The sequence below is a fragment of the Mustela erminea genome, chromosome 6, assembly GCF_009829155.1.
Source record: "Mustela erminea isolate mMusErm1 chromosome 6, mMusErm1.Pri, whole genome shotgun sequence".
Taxonomy (NCBI): Eukaryota; Metazoa; Chordata; class Mammalia; order Carnivora; family Mustelidae; genus Mustela; species Mustela erminea.
In genome coordinates, this window is record NC_045619.1 from 87,414,368 (window position 1) to 87,430,007 (window position 15,640).

At 52.5% G+C, this 15,640-nt stretch overlaps 1 protein-coding gene and 1 pseudogene across 1 annotated transcript; one reads left to right on the forward strand and one right to left on the reverse strand.

The window, feature by feature from the left end:
- On the reverse strand, positions 1-7,544 carry LOC116593789 (keratin, type II cuticular Hb1-like). Its single transcript, XM_032348273.1, has 9 exons — positions 6,740-7,544; positions 4,348-4,556; positions 3,661-3,721; positions 2,631-2,726; positions 2,241-2,405; positions 1,935-2,060; positions 1,495-1,715; positions 1,278-1,309; positions 1-752 (listed from the first exon to the last, which is right to left on the reverse strand). The coding sequence occupies exons 1-9, from the start codon at positions 7,121-7,123 to the stop codon at positions 577-579; spliced, it is 1,470 nt and encodes a 489-aa protein (XP_032204164.1). The 5' UTR covers positions 7,124-7,544; the 3' UTR covers positions 1-576.
- Positions 2,365-12,496, forward strand: LOC116593793 (annotated as a pseudogene).
- The last annotated feature ends 3,144 nt before the right edge of the window (positions 12,497-15,640 follow it).

Sequence of the window (15,640 nt, forward strand, 5' to 3'; positions counted from 1 at the left end):
TTACATATGACCCATGAGCTTTATTGGAGCTGTGGAGACTAAGCACTAAGAGCAGGGGAGAGGGAGCCAGAGCAGCCACCAAAAGGTGTCCCCGTGGAGCTGCAGCCTCGGTCACTGTGAGGGTTAGAGGGTTCGGAAGGCAGGAGAGGTCTGCAGGATAGCAGCACAGACGCAGCATCCACGGACATGCACAGCCTAGGGGATGGGCACCAGTCTGTCCCTTTGAAGCCACAGGTTTCTGCCAGGCCAGACCCCCCAGAAAAGCCTGAGTCAGGATGGGATCTCTGCCCAGGGCAGCGAGAAGCCCAGGTATTTAGACTTCAGGGATTGGCGGTAAGGACGAGGGCAGCTGCCAGCTGGGCGGGAAGCCCAGCCCTCCCCGGAAGAAACCGCGAGTGAAGACCGCGAGAAGGTGGAGGAGATGCAGGAAGATAAGGCTGCAGTTTGGGCAGGTCAGGCCGGCTGGGTCTGGAAACCCTTCTGCTTCAAGCCCAGGGACTTGGGTTGCTGCGGGCTTCACCCCTGGAGGCAGGGACTGTTGACTCGGAGAGCAGTGTGTTGACCAAGCCCGAGGCACTACGGGAACCGCACCAAGGAGCTGGGGCTGCACCTCTGTCCGCAGGGCGCGCACATGCCAGTGCTCACCGCCAGGTTCCCACTGCAGGGGGCGCTGCACGCACTGCCGGTCACAGGCCGGGAGCCGGACACGCAGAGGTCCCCGCAGACGACCCCGCCGCGGGAGCTGCTGACACCTGCAGGAGAACAGGGCTTAGTCCCCGCCTCACGCCCCCCCGCAAGGTCGTCCCCAGAGGCCCCTGCCTACTGGAGAGCACCCCCTTCTCTTGCTCAGATCTCCTTCCCTCCATTTCTATTCCTGCCTTCCCCCCAGACATCCTCATGCCTCCTCCCTCCTTCCCCTTCCTGCACTCAGGCCTCAAGAATCCTTGATAAACTCTTCTCCAAGGTCCTCCCTATAGGCAAAAACAGCTATTTAACTTATCATAAATAGTAATTTAACTTATAATCATTCACTGCCACCCACCCCCTGCCTTTCAGGGTTTCAAAGATGGCCTGTGGTGGCCTCCTGTATTTGCAAATAAAATTGTATTGGAACTAAGCCATATGTACTCATTAGGTATTGCTTATGGCCAAGGCTTTCACATTACAGCGATGAAGTCGAGTAGTTGAGACAGAGGCTAGAAATATATGCGATCTGGCCCTCCTCCCCGCCAGGAACCCAAACCCTTATTTCAGAACCCACAGTATGGATGACTTACAGACATTCACAGCACCAATGCCCTCACACAACCTTAAGGGAGAGCAGAGAGACAAAAATTAGCTGGGGAGAGCAATCCTTGCAAATCCCCTCCTCCACATAAGCTTGATGCAAATAACATGCAAATGACACGCAAATGACACACAAATATGCGCCTTGCTCAAAGCACAGTTTCTAGGAGACTGAAGAGAAGCTCTTCCCACAGATGTGGGCCCCACCTCTGCTCCTCGCCCTCCAGCAGCCGCCTGTAGGTGGCGATCTCGATGTCCAGGCCCAGCTTGGAGTTCATCACCTCCTGATACTCCTTGACCAGGCAGGCCATGTCCTGCTTGGCCTTCTGCAGGGCGGCCTCCAGCTCTGCCAGCTTGCAGCGGGCATCGCTCAGAGCCGTCTCGCCCTGCTGTTCCGACTGGGTCACTGCGGCCTCCAGCTTGGTGTTCTGGGGACCCAGAGGAAAACAAGGTAGGTTATGGTCCCACGTCCCTCTGTCCATTTCCTGGAACACCCCAAGAGCAGGCCTCTCCCTTTCATCAGCTGAGTCTCCCCCAGGGACCACAACCAGGGATGCTGGTCATGCAGATGGCCTGGAGCATGAATGGTGAGTCCATTGGGGACACACATGCCTGTGTGACCTGGGAATGCCCCAAGTTACCCTTACCTGGCACTTGGCATTCTCAACCTCAGCCGTCAGCCTCTGGATCATGCGGTTGAGCTCGTTGATCTCCTCCTTGGTGCGGCGCAGGGTCTCCCCGTGCCGGATCACCGTGGCCTTCATCTCCTCACACTGGGGGGAAGAAGAGATGCTCAGGACATGTTATCCCACAGAGCCCCACAACTTGTACATCTGCCAGCCCATCCTGACAGCTGCCTGTCCTTCCCCTGTCCATCCCATCTAGACAAAGATCAGAGCCCTTTTAGCCTCCCTCCTGCTGAGATCCTGAGAAGAGGGAGCTGGGCTCCTCACCTTGCTGCGGTACCAGGACTCGGCCTCAGCCCGGCTGCGGCTGGCGATGTCATCGTACTGAGCCTTGATCTCGGCCACAATGCAGTCCATGTTCAGGTCCCGGCTGTTGTCCATCTTAACGATGACCGAGGTGTCTGAGATATGGGCGTGGAGAACGCGGATCTCCTGCAGACCGTGGGAGGTAAGACAGAAAGATCTTATTTATACCTCAGCTTCACACACCAATGTGGATCCAATCTTCTCAGCCCTTCCTTGGTCTCCAGCCCCTGCTCCCACCATAGCCTCATGTACTGTAGCCCCAGCCCAAATCCCTGGCCAACTCCAGTCCTAGGCCAAGGCCCCCTCTTCCAGGCTGGCTGCCAGGTTTCTGCCTGGACCACAGCCCCTCACCTCCTCATACAGGCGTCTCAGGAAGTCAATTTCCTCGGTCAGGGCCTCCGCATTGGCCTCCAGGTCTGACTTGCGGAGGTAGGCGCAGTCCACATCCTAAAGGGGAGAGGGGGCCATTGATGTCTCTTTGGGAAGGCCACACAGAGCTCTTCCCACCCAGAGAGCACCCACTGGGCTGGGAAAACTCCCTGGAAACCCTCCTTATGCCTGATATCCTGGAAATGGTGGAATTCTTTATACAGTGAGAAAGGTCAGGAGCAGTTTGGGTAAGGGAGGGGGACTGTGAGGTTTCCAGGAACTTCCTCTAGTACCTACGCGATGATCCCTCCAGAACCCACACCTTGCCCTATCACCGAAACTTAGGGTCTGGTATAAAATGGGTGTGTTCTAATGGTACCCCAGCCCTCTCTGCCCTGACACCTCAGGAAAAGAAAACTAGGTCTGTGGTCAGAAGAGGTCTCAGGGATCAATTCTGCTCCTTCCAAACCAGGGCAACTCTGGACAAGAGCCTTGACCTCAGTGCCTCAGTTTCCTCACAGTAATCCCTGCCTTCCTCCTCTGGAGGTGGTGGGAAGGACCTGGGGGGTCCACGTGATGGCACTTGTGGCAGATCAAGTGTAAGGGGTGAGGAACAACAGCAGTGCTCAGGCCAGTGTCTCCCCGCTGTTGGGGGGGGTGGTGCTGAGGATGTGACTGTTCCTAGCATTCACGGGCTCTTTCACTCACCATAGTTAGGAACATATGCTCTCTGGCAGGCCCAGGGCAGAACGGGTGGGAAGCCATAGGCCAGATGGGAGTTATCTCGGATGGGATGGACGAGGAGGGTGCCCTGCTTGAAGCAGGCAGTGTACTGTGCTGTTGGGGGCCTCCCTGGGAGGGCTGGGGCCTTTGGGGGTGGGGGGAGAAAATAAGGGCGGGGTTGCTTTGTTGCTTCTGGGGAAGTCACTCAGCCTCTCTGAATTGAAGATCATTCCCTCCTGCCTCTGCCCTGCTTTCCGAGTTGGGGGATGAGTATTCCAGGGTCACTCACCTTCTTCAGGGCCACAAATTCATTCTCAGCGGTGGCCCTTAGTGCCACCTCTTCTTCGTATCTGGAGATAAAGGGCACAGGGTTCAGTGGCTAGACTTTTAATACGCTGGGATTTGAAGAGACAAAAAGAGAATGGAGACCCAGACAAACACAGTCCAGGAACTGGATCTTTGGGAGGAAGTCATGGAATCAAAAATCGCTGGACCAGAAGGGAACCTGTCCATCCCTTTCTTGTGGGAGCTCCATCCAACCTGTCACCCAGGGGACTTCCGGTTTCAGGGACTCTCTTTCCTGATGTGGGTGGTGGATGGGTGGTGACACCGTGCACATTTTTGTAGATCTTCTGTTTCTGGACTGTAACTCCCTGGGGTGGGGGCAGGAACCCCATAGGAGTTCTGGTGCCCCTCGTCCCTCCCCCATCCCACCTAGGGGCTAGCACAGCACCTGGGACTTAGAGTAGATGTCAATAAACATTCGATGAATTAATGAAACAGATACATAAGGACGAGGTAGCTGGAGCAGCTCCTGCTCTCACCAGGGTGTAAACGCCCAGAGCATTTGTCCCCACAGGCTTCCTTTCCATGTCTTCTCCTGTTGGGAAGTTCCTCTTGTGGTCTAACCCGAATCTATCCTGCTTGCGCTTAATCCCCTTTTGTTTCTTGAGACTACCCTGGGGGCCGCACTCACTTCTTCTTGTAGCCCTCCATCACCTCCTGCACGTGGTTGAGCTCCGAGGCCAGCCTCCCGCTGTCGGCCTCCACACACTCAGCCTCCCGCCTCAGAGTCTCGATGTAGCCCTCGAACAGGGGCTCCAGGTTGCTCTCGCAGCACTTGCGGTTCTGGTAGAACTGCCACTTGGTCTCCAGCAGCTTGTTCTGCTGCTCCAGGAAGCGCACCTGGAGTGCAAATGGGAGAAAAGTCTGTGGGAGAAGCCAGTATCCCCAGACTCTCCTCAGGGAGCAGGGGGAGTCAAGCCGGAATTAGCAGTGAGGTGTGCAGAGGAAAGGGGTGGACAGCAGGGTTCTGTTGTGCTCCCTTGACCTGACAAGGCACCGGGAGAATTCTTGTTTCGGCCCGAGTGAGGGTCAATTCAGGTGGGCCTGGCTGGGCTGAGTGAGAAACTGAGGGGCCTATGGGCCATGCTGGGCTACTGTTGGGCTGGGGAGGTAGGGACAACCATGGAAGGCTTCCTGGAAAAAAGGAATGTAGAGGAAGGACAGAGGAGGATGAAAGTCTTTCACTATGATCTCTGCGGGGACAGGGCCTATATGGTTCATTTATCTCTGTTCCCCATACTCAGGCTGAGGTTGCTGAGCACTTGTTTGTGTGGAAATTCAAGGTGGGAAGGGCTACCTAACTGGGGTGCTTAGAGAGGGCAGGTTCTCAGCAAGGAAGATGGCTGGGGCCCGAGGAAGTCCGGGGGATGGGGAGGTACGGTCTTAGGTGGCCTGAACTCCTGTGTGGGACGCTCATTCTTTTCTGTAGGCCAGGCAGCTGATGGGAATGGGGAAAATGGGGAGGGTGAAGACTGTGGGGGAAGTGTAGCTTGCAGGCCTTTACTGGAAGTCATTCACACTGAAGACGGGCAATGGTGAACAAACACCGTGCAGGCCAGAGAAGATGCCAGCAAACAGGACGAGCCCCATCCCTCCTCCCCGCCCCCACCTCCAGGGTTTCATTGCTCTGACCTTTTAGCTGGAGTTGAGACATTACCTTGCTTTTTAGCCCTGGTGTCCTTCTATCCACCTGATGAGTATGGCTGGGAATTCCCTACTTGGAACTTCCAGAAATGGGGACCAGGGGACTGCTGATAATATATGGGTTCACTTCAGGGCAGGTCTTAGCTAATAGGGTTCACGCTGTGGTAGAGACTCTCGTGGCTGCCTTAGCCCCCCATCTTGCCTTTCAAAGTCGTGGCCAGCTCACACACTGGGTGACACTTAGTCCTGCTGGTGTAGAGAACTCTGGGGCCAAAAGGGGGAGCCACTGCCCAGTGGCACACAGCCGATCGGGGAAGAGACAGCGTGTGGAGCCCAGGCGTCCTGTTCCTGGGCCAGGACATTGTTCATGCTCCACTCCCTGGCTGCCTTTTCCGGTGTGAATGTCAGCACACTCGGGATGCAGAACCCGCTGAGATGGACCAGCTCCTCTGGAGGGGAGCACAGAGCTATCCCCAAGCTTTGGACCCTCTAGCCCTGGAGCACCTTGGGAGCTGGAGAGAACCTGGGCTTAGAGTCCACCCTCGGTGGGCAAGCCCCCTGCCCTGTACCCCTGTCTCCCTTATCTTCTGTGTACTCAAAGGGCGAGTCTGCTGGCAGCGATTCTCAAATATGAAACACTTGCAGGCTGACTCCAGGATTTGCCATCCCCTTGTACGATTTTACTCACGATTTATCTGTAAGTGGATCTGCTTAGCATTTACACTTAGATGGGGTTCAAGGGCTAACTTTATATTACCACCATAGTTGTAAAAGCAGTATCACCAAGCATACATAAAAGCAAGTCATAAAACATTAAATTCTAGCTGAAACTGTTGTCCTAGGCAGCTCTGAACCTGAGGCTTGCTCTCTTTATTACAAGTGGAAGAACAGCCAGTATTAGAGAGATACTGAAGACTATTAGCCTCTAATGAGATTTAATCTTAAGGAAACAAGCATGAGAAGAGATGGATTTTCCCATCTGGTGTTTCAATGTTATTTAATGCTTTAATGTACCACCTATTGATCACGTACAATATCAGCAGCTCCCATTCCCCATTTCTGGAGACTGGCCTGGGAATTCCAAGGTTCTCCCAGGACTTCCACGTTCACCAAGAATGTGAGCAAAGACATCCCCCTTGTCTGTGGAGACCCTGCCTGTCTGGACAAAGGCTGTATATAATACTCTTTGATCAAATCAGGAGCTACTGCCCTATAATCATCTGTCTGTCTGTCTGTACCCTGGATGTGTGCCCATGTCCTCCATCAGACTAGGAGTTCACCTGGGCCACATCCCTCCTGCCTCTGACTCTACCCTCAGTGCCCCAGCTTGAGTCTGAGCATAGGTGGGGTTCAGGAAGGGTGTGATCAAGGACACCCACCTTGTCGATGAAGGCAGCAAACCTGCTGTTGAGGCACTTGATCTGCTCCTTCTCCTCGTGCTTCACGCACTGTGCATTGGGGTCGATCTCCAGGTTGAGGGGCGTGAGGAGGCTCTCATTGACAGACACGCTGGTGATGCAAGGCGGGCTGGGCCCGCACACGCCTCCGGAGCGGTAGCCGAAACTGCGGCCACAGGAGCCAGTGCGGAAGCCCCCGCAGACACTGCGGCTGCCGAAGCCCCCAGTGAGGCCGCGGTAGCAGGAGACTCCGCGGTAGGGGGCGGCCGTGATGCAGCAGCGGCCTGGCCGGGGCCCGCAGGCCGAGGCGCAGCTGAAGGCGCGGACCCCGCAGGGGGCGCCAAGGCGGGAGGACAGGCAGGACATGATTGCGGCGGCGGCGCTGGCGGCGGCGGGTGGCTGGAGCCCAGGGCCCGCGCGGCGCCTTATATCGTGGCCCACCGGCCCGGCGGGAGCGCGCGGCGAACGCGTTTACGAGCTTGGAGGTCGGCCCTCGCCCTCATCGAGGCGGGAATCAAAGCGGGCCGGGCCGCCTCCATAAAACGGCTTCACATCCCGCCCGCGCTTTATGGGGCCCAGAAACGCCCGGTCACGTTTGCGGGCCGTGCGCGCCGGACTCCAGGCACCCATCTGCGCTCCTTACCGGGGGGACTCGGCCTGGGCGGTGCTGGATCAGCGGCTCTGTCCTCGGGCCGGCCCCCGGGGCACAGCCGGTGCCGCTTGGTTCTCAGCCCGGCGCCGCCGCCCTGCAGGCCCAGCGGCCTTAGTCTCTTGAGCACCCCTGCATGGCTTCGATTGAGCGCGCGCGCTTGTCCAACGGGAGGGGTCTGGGAAGACGGATCTGCAGATTCTTGTCTTGACCTTGGACGAGTGAATAACCTGAGCCTCAGTTTCCTCATGTGCAAAGTAGGAATAATAAATAGTAACCATCTGCGAGCTGTTCGCAGGACCTAATGACGTAATGGACAGGAAAGCATTTAGGGCCCTGCCTAGCACTTAGTAAGAACTCCATAAATGTTTATTTATTTGTTTGTTCTATTTATTCTACTACTGTTAATTTGCCATGCATCCTGTTTCCCTTTGGGCAGGAACTTTCTCTTCCCTCTTTCTCAGAGCTCATAGCTTCTCTCCTTTTAAGTGTCTTGCCCCCATCCCCCAGTCCCTTGAATTGCTTCTTGTACGCCTCTCCTGCATCAATCCAGTGCCTATAGTGTGTGAGGGCTCTATAATGCATTATCTTATCTTTACCCCCAGGGCGTCCTTCGCTGGTCAGAGTTATTGTGCCCATTTACCTGACTGGGAAGGTGAGCTCAGAGTGGTTCAATGACTTGTTTAAGGTCAGACACAGAAAGCTCTATAGAGGAGGGGATTCAGCCCTCTCCCACACTGGCCTCTCTGAAGGTCTGAGTCTTTGGGGGCTTTCTGAGTCTTTGGGTGGGGATGGGGTGGAGGGGTTGGGGGGTAGGGGTGAGGTAGTTGAGTTCTCCTGGGCAGGAGTCCAGACTGTTGGGCTTTGGGCTCTTAGAACAATAGGCCCAATCCAAAGCCTTCCCCTCCACTGGTGCTTGGTCATGGCCACCAACTCTAGAAGGCCATGATCCATTATAATGGAAGTTAATTATATGTCCAATTACGGACAGAGGAAACTAGAATGTGAACTCAGCAGGCAGCATTAAAGAAAAACATGCAAATCATCCTTAGCTTCCTTTGCTTTTAAATATAAGTTGTTATTATGCAAAGGGTAATTAAATCCTGGAACTCCAGAAGTCATCATGGCCACCACTGCTGGGCACCCTATTTCCGGTGAGCGTCCCTTGGTCCCCTCTGCTGTCTTTCCCAACACTCTGGTGGACCTGAATGCCTTTGGTCTAGCCTTGACTTCACCTGGATGAAGCGGGGCTTCATCCCAACCTCAGTGCTGTCCTCCGTGGAAGGTGAAGTCTAAGGCCGAGGTGTCTTGTGCTCCTATCCCAGCTTTAGCTAGGGTGGCCGGTGGTGGAACTGATGGCTTTAGTAGCAGGCATTCCTACTCCAGTGTTCTGCAGTGAACAGTAGTAGGTATTGGAGACGTCTTCCTGTGGTGTCTCCCTCCCTAGAGGAAATGGAGTTACCTTGAAGCATGGACGACTTAAATTAGACTCTCAGAGGCCCTTATGTAATGCTTGTTGGGACCTCTTTCTGGGTTTTGGTGGGTGGATGGAGCTGACTCTTCTGAGAGTGTCTCCGAGGGAGCCCTTTGAAGGGGGACTCTCTAGAGAGTGTGGCCCTGAACTTGTGGTTTAGCTGGGGGAGACACTGTATTGGGTGGGGATAAGTCTTAAAGGGACCCTGGGAAGGGGTGGAGGTGAACGGGCAGGCTGTGGGTTTTGGGTATCTCGATATTGGAACCCTCCCACCCCCACATCCACAAACTTCATGGGTCCTGTGGCATGAAGTAGCTGAGCAAATACCTTTTTGGTTGTGTGGTTGACTTTGCCGTGTCTTGGTAGGAGTATACACAGTCTCCTTCTCACCCGGCCAAGGGTCAACTATCATGGGTTGCCTTGGAAACCTGTCCTTTGAAACCTTGCCCTCGGATCCCCTGGAATGTTTTTCCCCCTCAAAGCTACCAGGGTCCCCTGAAAGAAACCGTCCCAGCCCAGATTCCCTTCCCCTTTTGAATTATCTCACAAAGTGTGGAGTCCACAGGCTTTGGCTGATTTTGATTCTTTTGGGCAACTTCAGGCCCCCAACTATGGAAGAAATGCTGCCAAGGCTTCAGAGTTGCCTGAGTGTAGGATTTTGTAAAGCCCCATCTTGACGATATTACCCCGGAAAAGAGGAAAATGGCTGTGATATCCCTCAAGCCCATAAAGGTGACAACATGGTCACTCTACTGGGTGAGGCAGGTAGACCCAGATGTGTGGGTTTCTAAAAGGGAGTGGCAGTGAAGGAGGGGTCAGAATCCTCTTCTTCCTCTGGCTTTATCTCTTCTAGCCTAGCTCACCATAGCCTGTGGATCAGCTTGGATTAGGGCCCCTAATGAAGTCCCCAAATCCAGCTCCTGTAGGACCACTCAAAGATATAGTTCAGGCTGCACATTCCACGGTCCCTGGGCCAGTCGCCTTGCTGTGTCACACGGTCCCCTGCCCCTAACCAAGTGCAGGAGGGGCTGGAGGGCTACAGGAAGGAAGTTGGTGGGGGAAGGTCTGTTTTCTTGGAAGGGGTTACGTGATATGACAACTGGAAGCCACCGAACCGAGTGGCCTTGGAAACTTCTTCCTTCGTTAAGCCACTTTGTGTTTTTGTCAGCATTAGAGGCAGCGACAGGCAGACCCAGGAAAGGAAGAGAAGCTGAAATACCAGCTAAGAGCCTTTCTATGGCATTATGACCTCAGGACAGGGGCCATCTCCTGACTCATCCATCCATCCTCTGGACCTGTTCTGAGCACTCATTCTATTCCAGAAGTACTAGGGCTGCAAAGGCATGAGCACCTCTGGTCCGCTGTTCACACTCAATGGCTCATGCTGTTAATTCCACCCACCATCCTGGACCTAAGCTCAGGCGATCAGCTTATTATATTAGAGTAATAATAATAATAAAAAGACCCAGGATCTTTAAAATGAGTAATGTTTATTTAAGGTAGAGAAATGTACTGTTAGGGATGTGGGTGAGAGGGATCTTTCAGGCATCCTGGGGGAGGGGCAGAATAGGTCATGTTGGGGGTGGTCTTTCCTCCCTTGCATTACTAGCCAAATCTCTGAAAAATCCTCCTGTACTAAAGCTCTTTCCCTGTGGAAGTACGAAGAAGAGGTCACTTTGGGGACCATGGCAGAGAATGAGGTTGTCAGAATCAAGGAAGTGAGTGGCTTGCCTATGGCCGCCCTCAGGGGCACCCAGTACTCTCTCCTTCCGTTAATACGCTCATATTTTATCTCCGCCCATGGAAGGGCATTTTCCTTCTCACACCCCAGGAGATCCACAGGGCAGGAATTCTCTGCATCTTCTTCTACAGAGAGGCCCAGAGAGATAAAAGAACTCCCCAAAGTCTCATACTATATTTTGCTAGAGCAGAAGGGAGAGCTTAGTTCTCCATCCCTTGGCTTCTGGGTCTATGCCTCCGACTTGCTTTGCAGGGCTGGGGATGGGATAAGAAAATTTCCAGGGTTGGACTGGGAAGGTAGGGTCCCCTGGGAAGTCTCTGCAACCACAAGGAACCACCTGAACACTGTTTCCAGGAGGGTAACTGCATCTATGTGCTTGAGGGAGAGCTGGAGGCCAATGCCCATGTGCTGGTAGAGGAGATGGAGTTCCCTCCGAGCTCCATGTGTGACAGGTGAGCACTGGCTGGGGCCCGTCAGCCATCCTGTTCACTCTGTCCCAGGTCAACCTTTGTACAGAGGAAACAGACAGAGGGGTCTCAGACATGAGGGTTTTGGATATGGTGGCTCTGTGGTATGTGTGTGTCTGAAGGGGGAACATGAGCTTCGTTCTACCTGGCTCTGGATGGTATAGGTGATGTGGATGGCTGTTGGTCCCACAGGACATGAGAGTCCTCCACGTCCACAGCTCGGACACCTCGGTCATCATCCAGAGGAGTAACAGCCGGGACCTGAACATGAGCTGCACTGTGACTGAGATCTAGGCCAACCATGATGACATTGCCAGATGCAGTCAGGCTGAGGCCGAGTCCTGGTACTGCAGCAGGGTGAGGGACAGAGGACACTTGTCTCCTAGACATGGCAGCGGGCAGAAAGCCAGGTGTATAATAACGAGGCCTCTTTTGCAGGTATTATGATCCCTTAGACGGCAACAGGAGGGCAGACAGCTCTCAGGTTATAGTGGCTGGGCAGGGCTGTCACATATGGTCTCACAGGCTGAGCACTGTACAACCTGCCAATGGTCTGTGGTGTCTGAGTGGGTGAGAAACTGCATCCTGAGCCTCAGGAATGTCTCTGCTTCCCCTACCCCCCACCCCCCTAGTGTGAGGAGATGAAGGCCACGGTGATCCGGCACGGGGAGACCCTGCGCCGCACCAAGGAGGAGATCAGCGAGCTCAACCGCATGATCCAGAGGCTGATGGCCGAGGTTGAGAATGCCAAGTGCCAGGTAAGGGTCGCCTGGGCCTTCCCAGGTCATACAGGACATGTGTGTGTCCCCATTGGACCTCACCATTCATGTTCCAGGCCATCTGCACGACCAGCGTCCCTGGTGGTGGTCCCTGGGGGAGACTCAGCTGATGAAAGGGAGAGGCCTACTCTTGGGGTGTTCCCAGCTGGGGGAGGGCTGAGACAGGAAACGGACAGAGAGACCTGGGCCATAACCCACCTTGTTCCCCTCTGGGTCCCCAGAACACCAAGCTGGAGGCCGCAGTGACCCAGTCTGAACAGCAGGGCGAGACAGCTCTGAGCGATGCCCGCTGCAAGCTGGCAGAGCTGGAGGCCGCCCTGCAGAAGGCCAAGCAGGACATGGCCTGCCTGGTCAAGGAGTACCAGGAGGTGATGAACTCCAAGCTGGGCCTTGCCACCTACAGGCTGCTGCTGGAAGACAAGGAGCACAGGTGGGCATAGCTCTCACCGCAGTGGCAGGGCCTGACGCACTGTTTTGCTCCAGGACTTCTCCATTGTCCATTTCTTTTCTGCCATCTTGGAAACTTTTCAGGGCCCCTCCCAGCCCTGAGGAGAGGCTAAGGAGAAGAGTTTTAGCTGAGGTCCACCATCTGATTTATTTATTTATTCCTTACCTACCTTTCTTTCTTTCTTTCTTTCTTTCTTTCTTTCTTTCTTTCTTTCTTTCTTTCTTTCTTTCAGATATTATTTATCTATTTGTCAGAGAGAGAACGCACACAAGCAGGGGGAGCAGCAGACAGAGGGAGAAGCAGGCTCCCTGCTGAGCAGGGAGGCTGATGCGGGACTTGATCCCAAGACCCTGGGACTTAGTAACCTGAACTGAAGGCAGGAGCTTAACGACTAAACCACCCAGGTGTCCCACACCACCTGATTTCTAACGCGCCTCTTGTATGATTTCATTAGGGACAGCGGCTTGCTGGTAAACGTTTCAGAACCAGCTCTTGGGGGGAAGAAAATGCCCTTTTACAGTGCTTGCCAATTTCAGTGTATAATCTCTTCCGTCCTGGCTGACTGCAGCTTCATTAAGGGTGGGCTAGAAATGTGCAAAACATTAGACAGTGGGAAGAACATTCTAGCTCTAAGGGTGGAGAGACCCAGAGAGAAGGGGTTTCCTTCTTTTCCTGTCCCACAGTGATGAAGAGGAAGCTGGATGGCAGGTCGTGAGTGGACCAGTTCTTCACCCCACGCTTGTTGACGTGCAAGTCTTACTTTCCCATTGTTAGGAAGCTCACATTTTCTCCCTGTCCAAGCACACTTGTCCACATTCAAGATGTCTCTAAACTGACTTTAGATGGACTAAAGCAGGTGTTTCATCAGCTTGGCTGTCACCAGGCAGATCTTCTTGAAGTCAGTGGCAGAAGAATAGATTAAGAAGGGATTGAGATTAAACCACAAGGTGGACTCCCAGTAAAGCGTAGGAGTCTGGGGAACAGGTCACAGGGAAGCTTCTGTTGGCTTTCTTTATCGTTGGTGGATAAGCTTGAGACATCCCATCCACCTGGGTGCTCTTGGCTGGTAGGGAGGGGTTCTAGGTGGTGGTGGCTGGCTGTTTGGGACCAGCTCCACACCCCTGCCAATGGTTTGGACTTCTTACTATCCCTGTGCTGGTGTGGTGTGAGCAGCTCTGGGCCGGATCTGTACGTGGAGACCTCTCAGTCATTCTTTCCTGTGGCATCAGGTGCTGTGGGATAGGAGCTTGTGACTGCAGCTCTAAAAAGTATCAAGCTGGCTGGGCTTGATGGAACACCAGGCCCCCAGCCCTCACACCCTCCCTGAGGACTCCAGTTGACCCTCTACCCAACCCACCATGGTAGTGGGGTATAACCTCTTGATCTCACCGTGGGCCATCTCCCATGCTGTCCACTTCTCATTTCTTGTTGTGTGGGTCTCCCTCCTTGTCTCCTGTCTCCCTCAGGCCAAGGAAGGATATTGGGAGGAGAGGCACATGGTATGATCTGTTGGAGGAATCTGGACTGCCTGACTCCTGAAAAGGACTGTCCCTCAGCTCCCATTCCTCACCCTGACCCATCTCTGAACTCTGGCTAATCCCTTCCTTTCCTAGGTCTTCCTTCCCTCCATGCTGTCAGTGCTTAAAGCTACATGGTTCCTGTCATGCTTTTGATCTTTCTGTACATTCTTTCTGTCCTGGAAAGGGTGGGTGGGATTTCTAGGAGGACATTCAATGTGCTAAGGTCATTTCAGCTACTTATTCAAGTGAGTGTCAAGGCTGGAGACACTGAGGAGGGGTGTTATAATGGCTCAGGGCTCCAGAGGAAATGCTCCACTGTCAGAATATGTCTGGCCCAGTGTTGGCTTGCAGTGGGCCCTGAGAAATGTTAAGAGAATAAATGAATTCATCTCTAAGGTTTCCAGTTCCCCACAGGGCATCTCCACTTAAATGTTGCACTGATTTTGAATTCAAAATGCCTTGAAATCACCTCGTTGTTTCCCCCTGTACTGATGCCCACTTGTCAGCTTAGCCTCTTCCTACCAGTTCTTTCCAACACTCCAGCTTCAAACCCTTTGATATCATTTTCCCCACCCAAAGAGTCACAGAAATCTACCTGTTTTTTCCTTTGAAAAATGCCCCCAGGAACTTCTTTCTTTGCAAAATGTCAGACTAGGACCTCTGGAAAACCCTTTTGTCATTAGTCACTTACAGTTCTGAAAAATATACTTAAAAAATATATTTTAATGCACCATGGAGTTAGCAAGAAGGTATGGCAAGTTAGAAAGAGGAACAAAATGGAAATTCCAGAATTGCAAAGTATAATCATTGAAATGAAAAGTTCAATGAATGGGCTTAATGAAAGATTGAAGATGTCAGGGGGTAGGGTCAGTATACTGAAGACAGATGAGTAGAAATTTTCCAATCTGAACAACAGAAAGAAAAGATCAAAGAAAAAGTAAGAGCCTTGGAGACCTGTGGGACAGTATCGAATAATCTATCATATGCATACTTGGGGTTCTAGAAGGAAAAGGGTGAGAATGATGTGGGAAAATATTTGAAGGAATACTCCTCATATTTGGTCCAAGAACTCTTGTAGTGGCCAAGAAGACAACCGGCTGTTTAAAGCAAAAAATAATGATATTGTTCATAACATTTGTAGAAGGAAAAGATCTGGCAATGATGACACAGATGATGGGGAGGTGGGCCAATGAATTACACTGTGATGAAGTATGGAGTAGCACAGTATTAATTCCAAATAGACTCTGATAATTAAGGATGTATAGTTTTAGTTCTAGAATAATCACTAAAAACAAATATTTATTATCATAAATAAAAATAAAACATTAAAAAAATTTTTGTTTTTTAAAAAAGACTTTATTTATTTATTTGAGAGAGAGAGAAAGAGTGAGGAGAAAGAGAGAGAGCTCAAGTAGGGGGGAGGCAGAGGAGCAGAGGGAGAAGCAGGCTCCTTGCCCATCAGGGAGCCTGATGCAGGGTTTATCCCAGGATTCTGGGATCATGAGTTGAAGGCAGACAGTTAACCAACTGAGCCATCTGGGTGCCCCCAAAATAAGATATTTTAATAGAATAAATAATGTTAAGCATTTAAAAGTATTTGATTCACTCAAAAGCAAGCAGAAAGGAACAAAAGAAGAGGAGGACAATTGTCTCACCTGAGACAAATAAGAAACAAAAAACAAGATGGCTGACTCAAATCCAATCACATAATAATTACATGAGGTGTTTATGTTAAAAACTAACCCCTCAAAACAGGAAGACAAACAATTCAGTGAAAACAGGCAAAAGATTTCAAAAGAAATGTA

Bases quoted from the DNA above. Each gene is read 5' to 3' on its own strand.
- LOC116593789 (XM_032348273.1), bottom strand. From the start codon at position 7,123: ATGTCCTGCCTGTCCTCCCGCCTTGGCGCCCCCTGCGGGGTCCGCGCC. The intron at 3,722-4,347 runs GTGAGTGCGGCC...CTTTATCTCCAG, and splicing joins ATGGAGGGCTACAAGAAGAA to ATACGAAGAAGAGGTGGCAC. The intron at 1,310-1,494 runs GTGGGGCCCACA...CTCTCCCTTAAG, and splicing joins CTGGAGGGCGAGGAGCAGAG to GTTGTGTGAGGGCATTGGTG.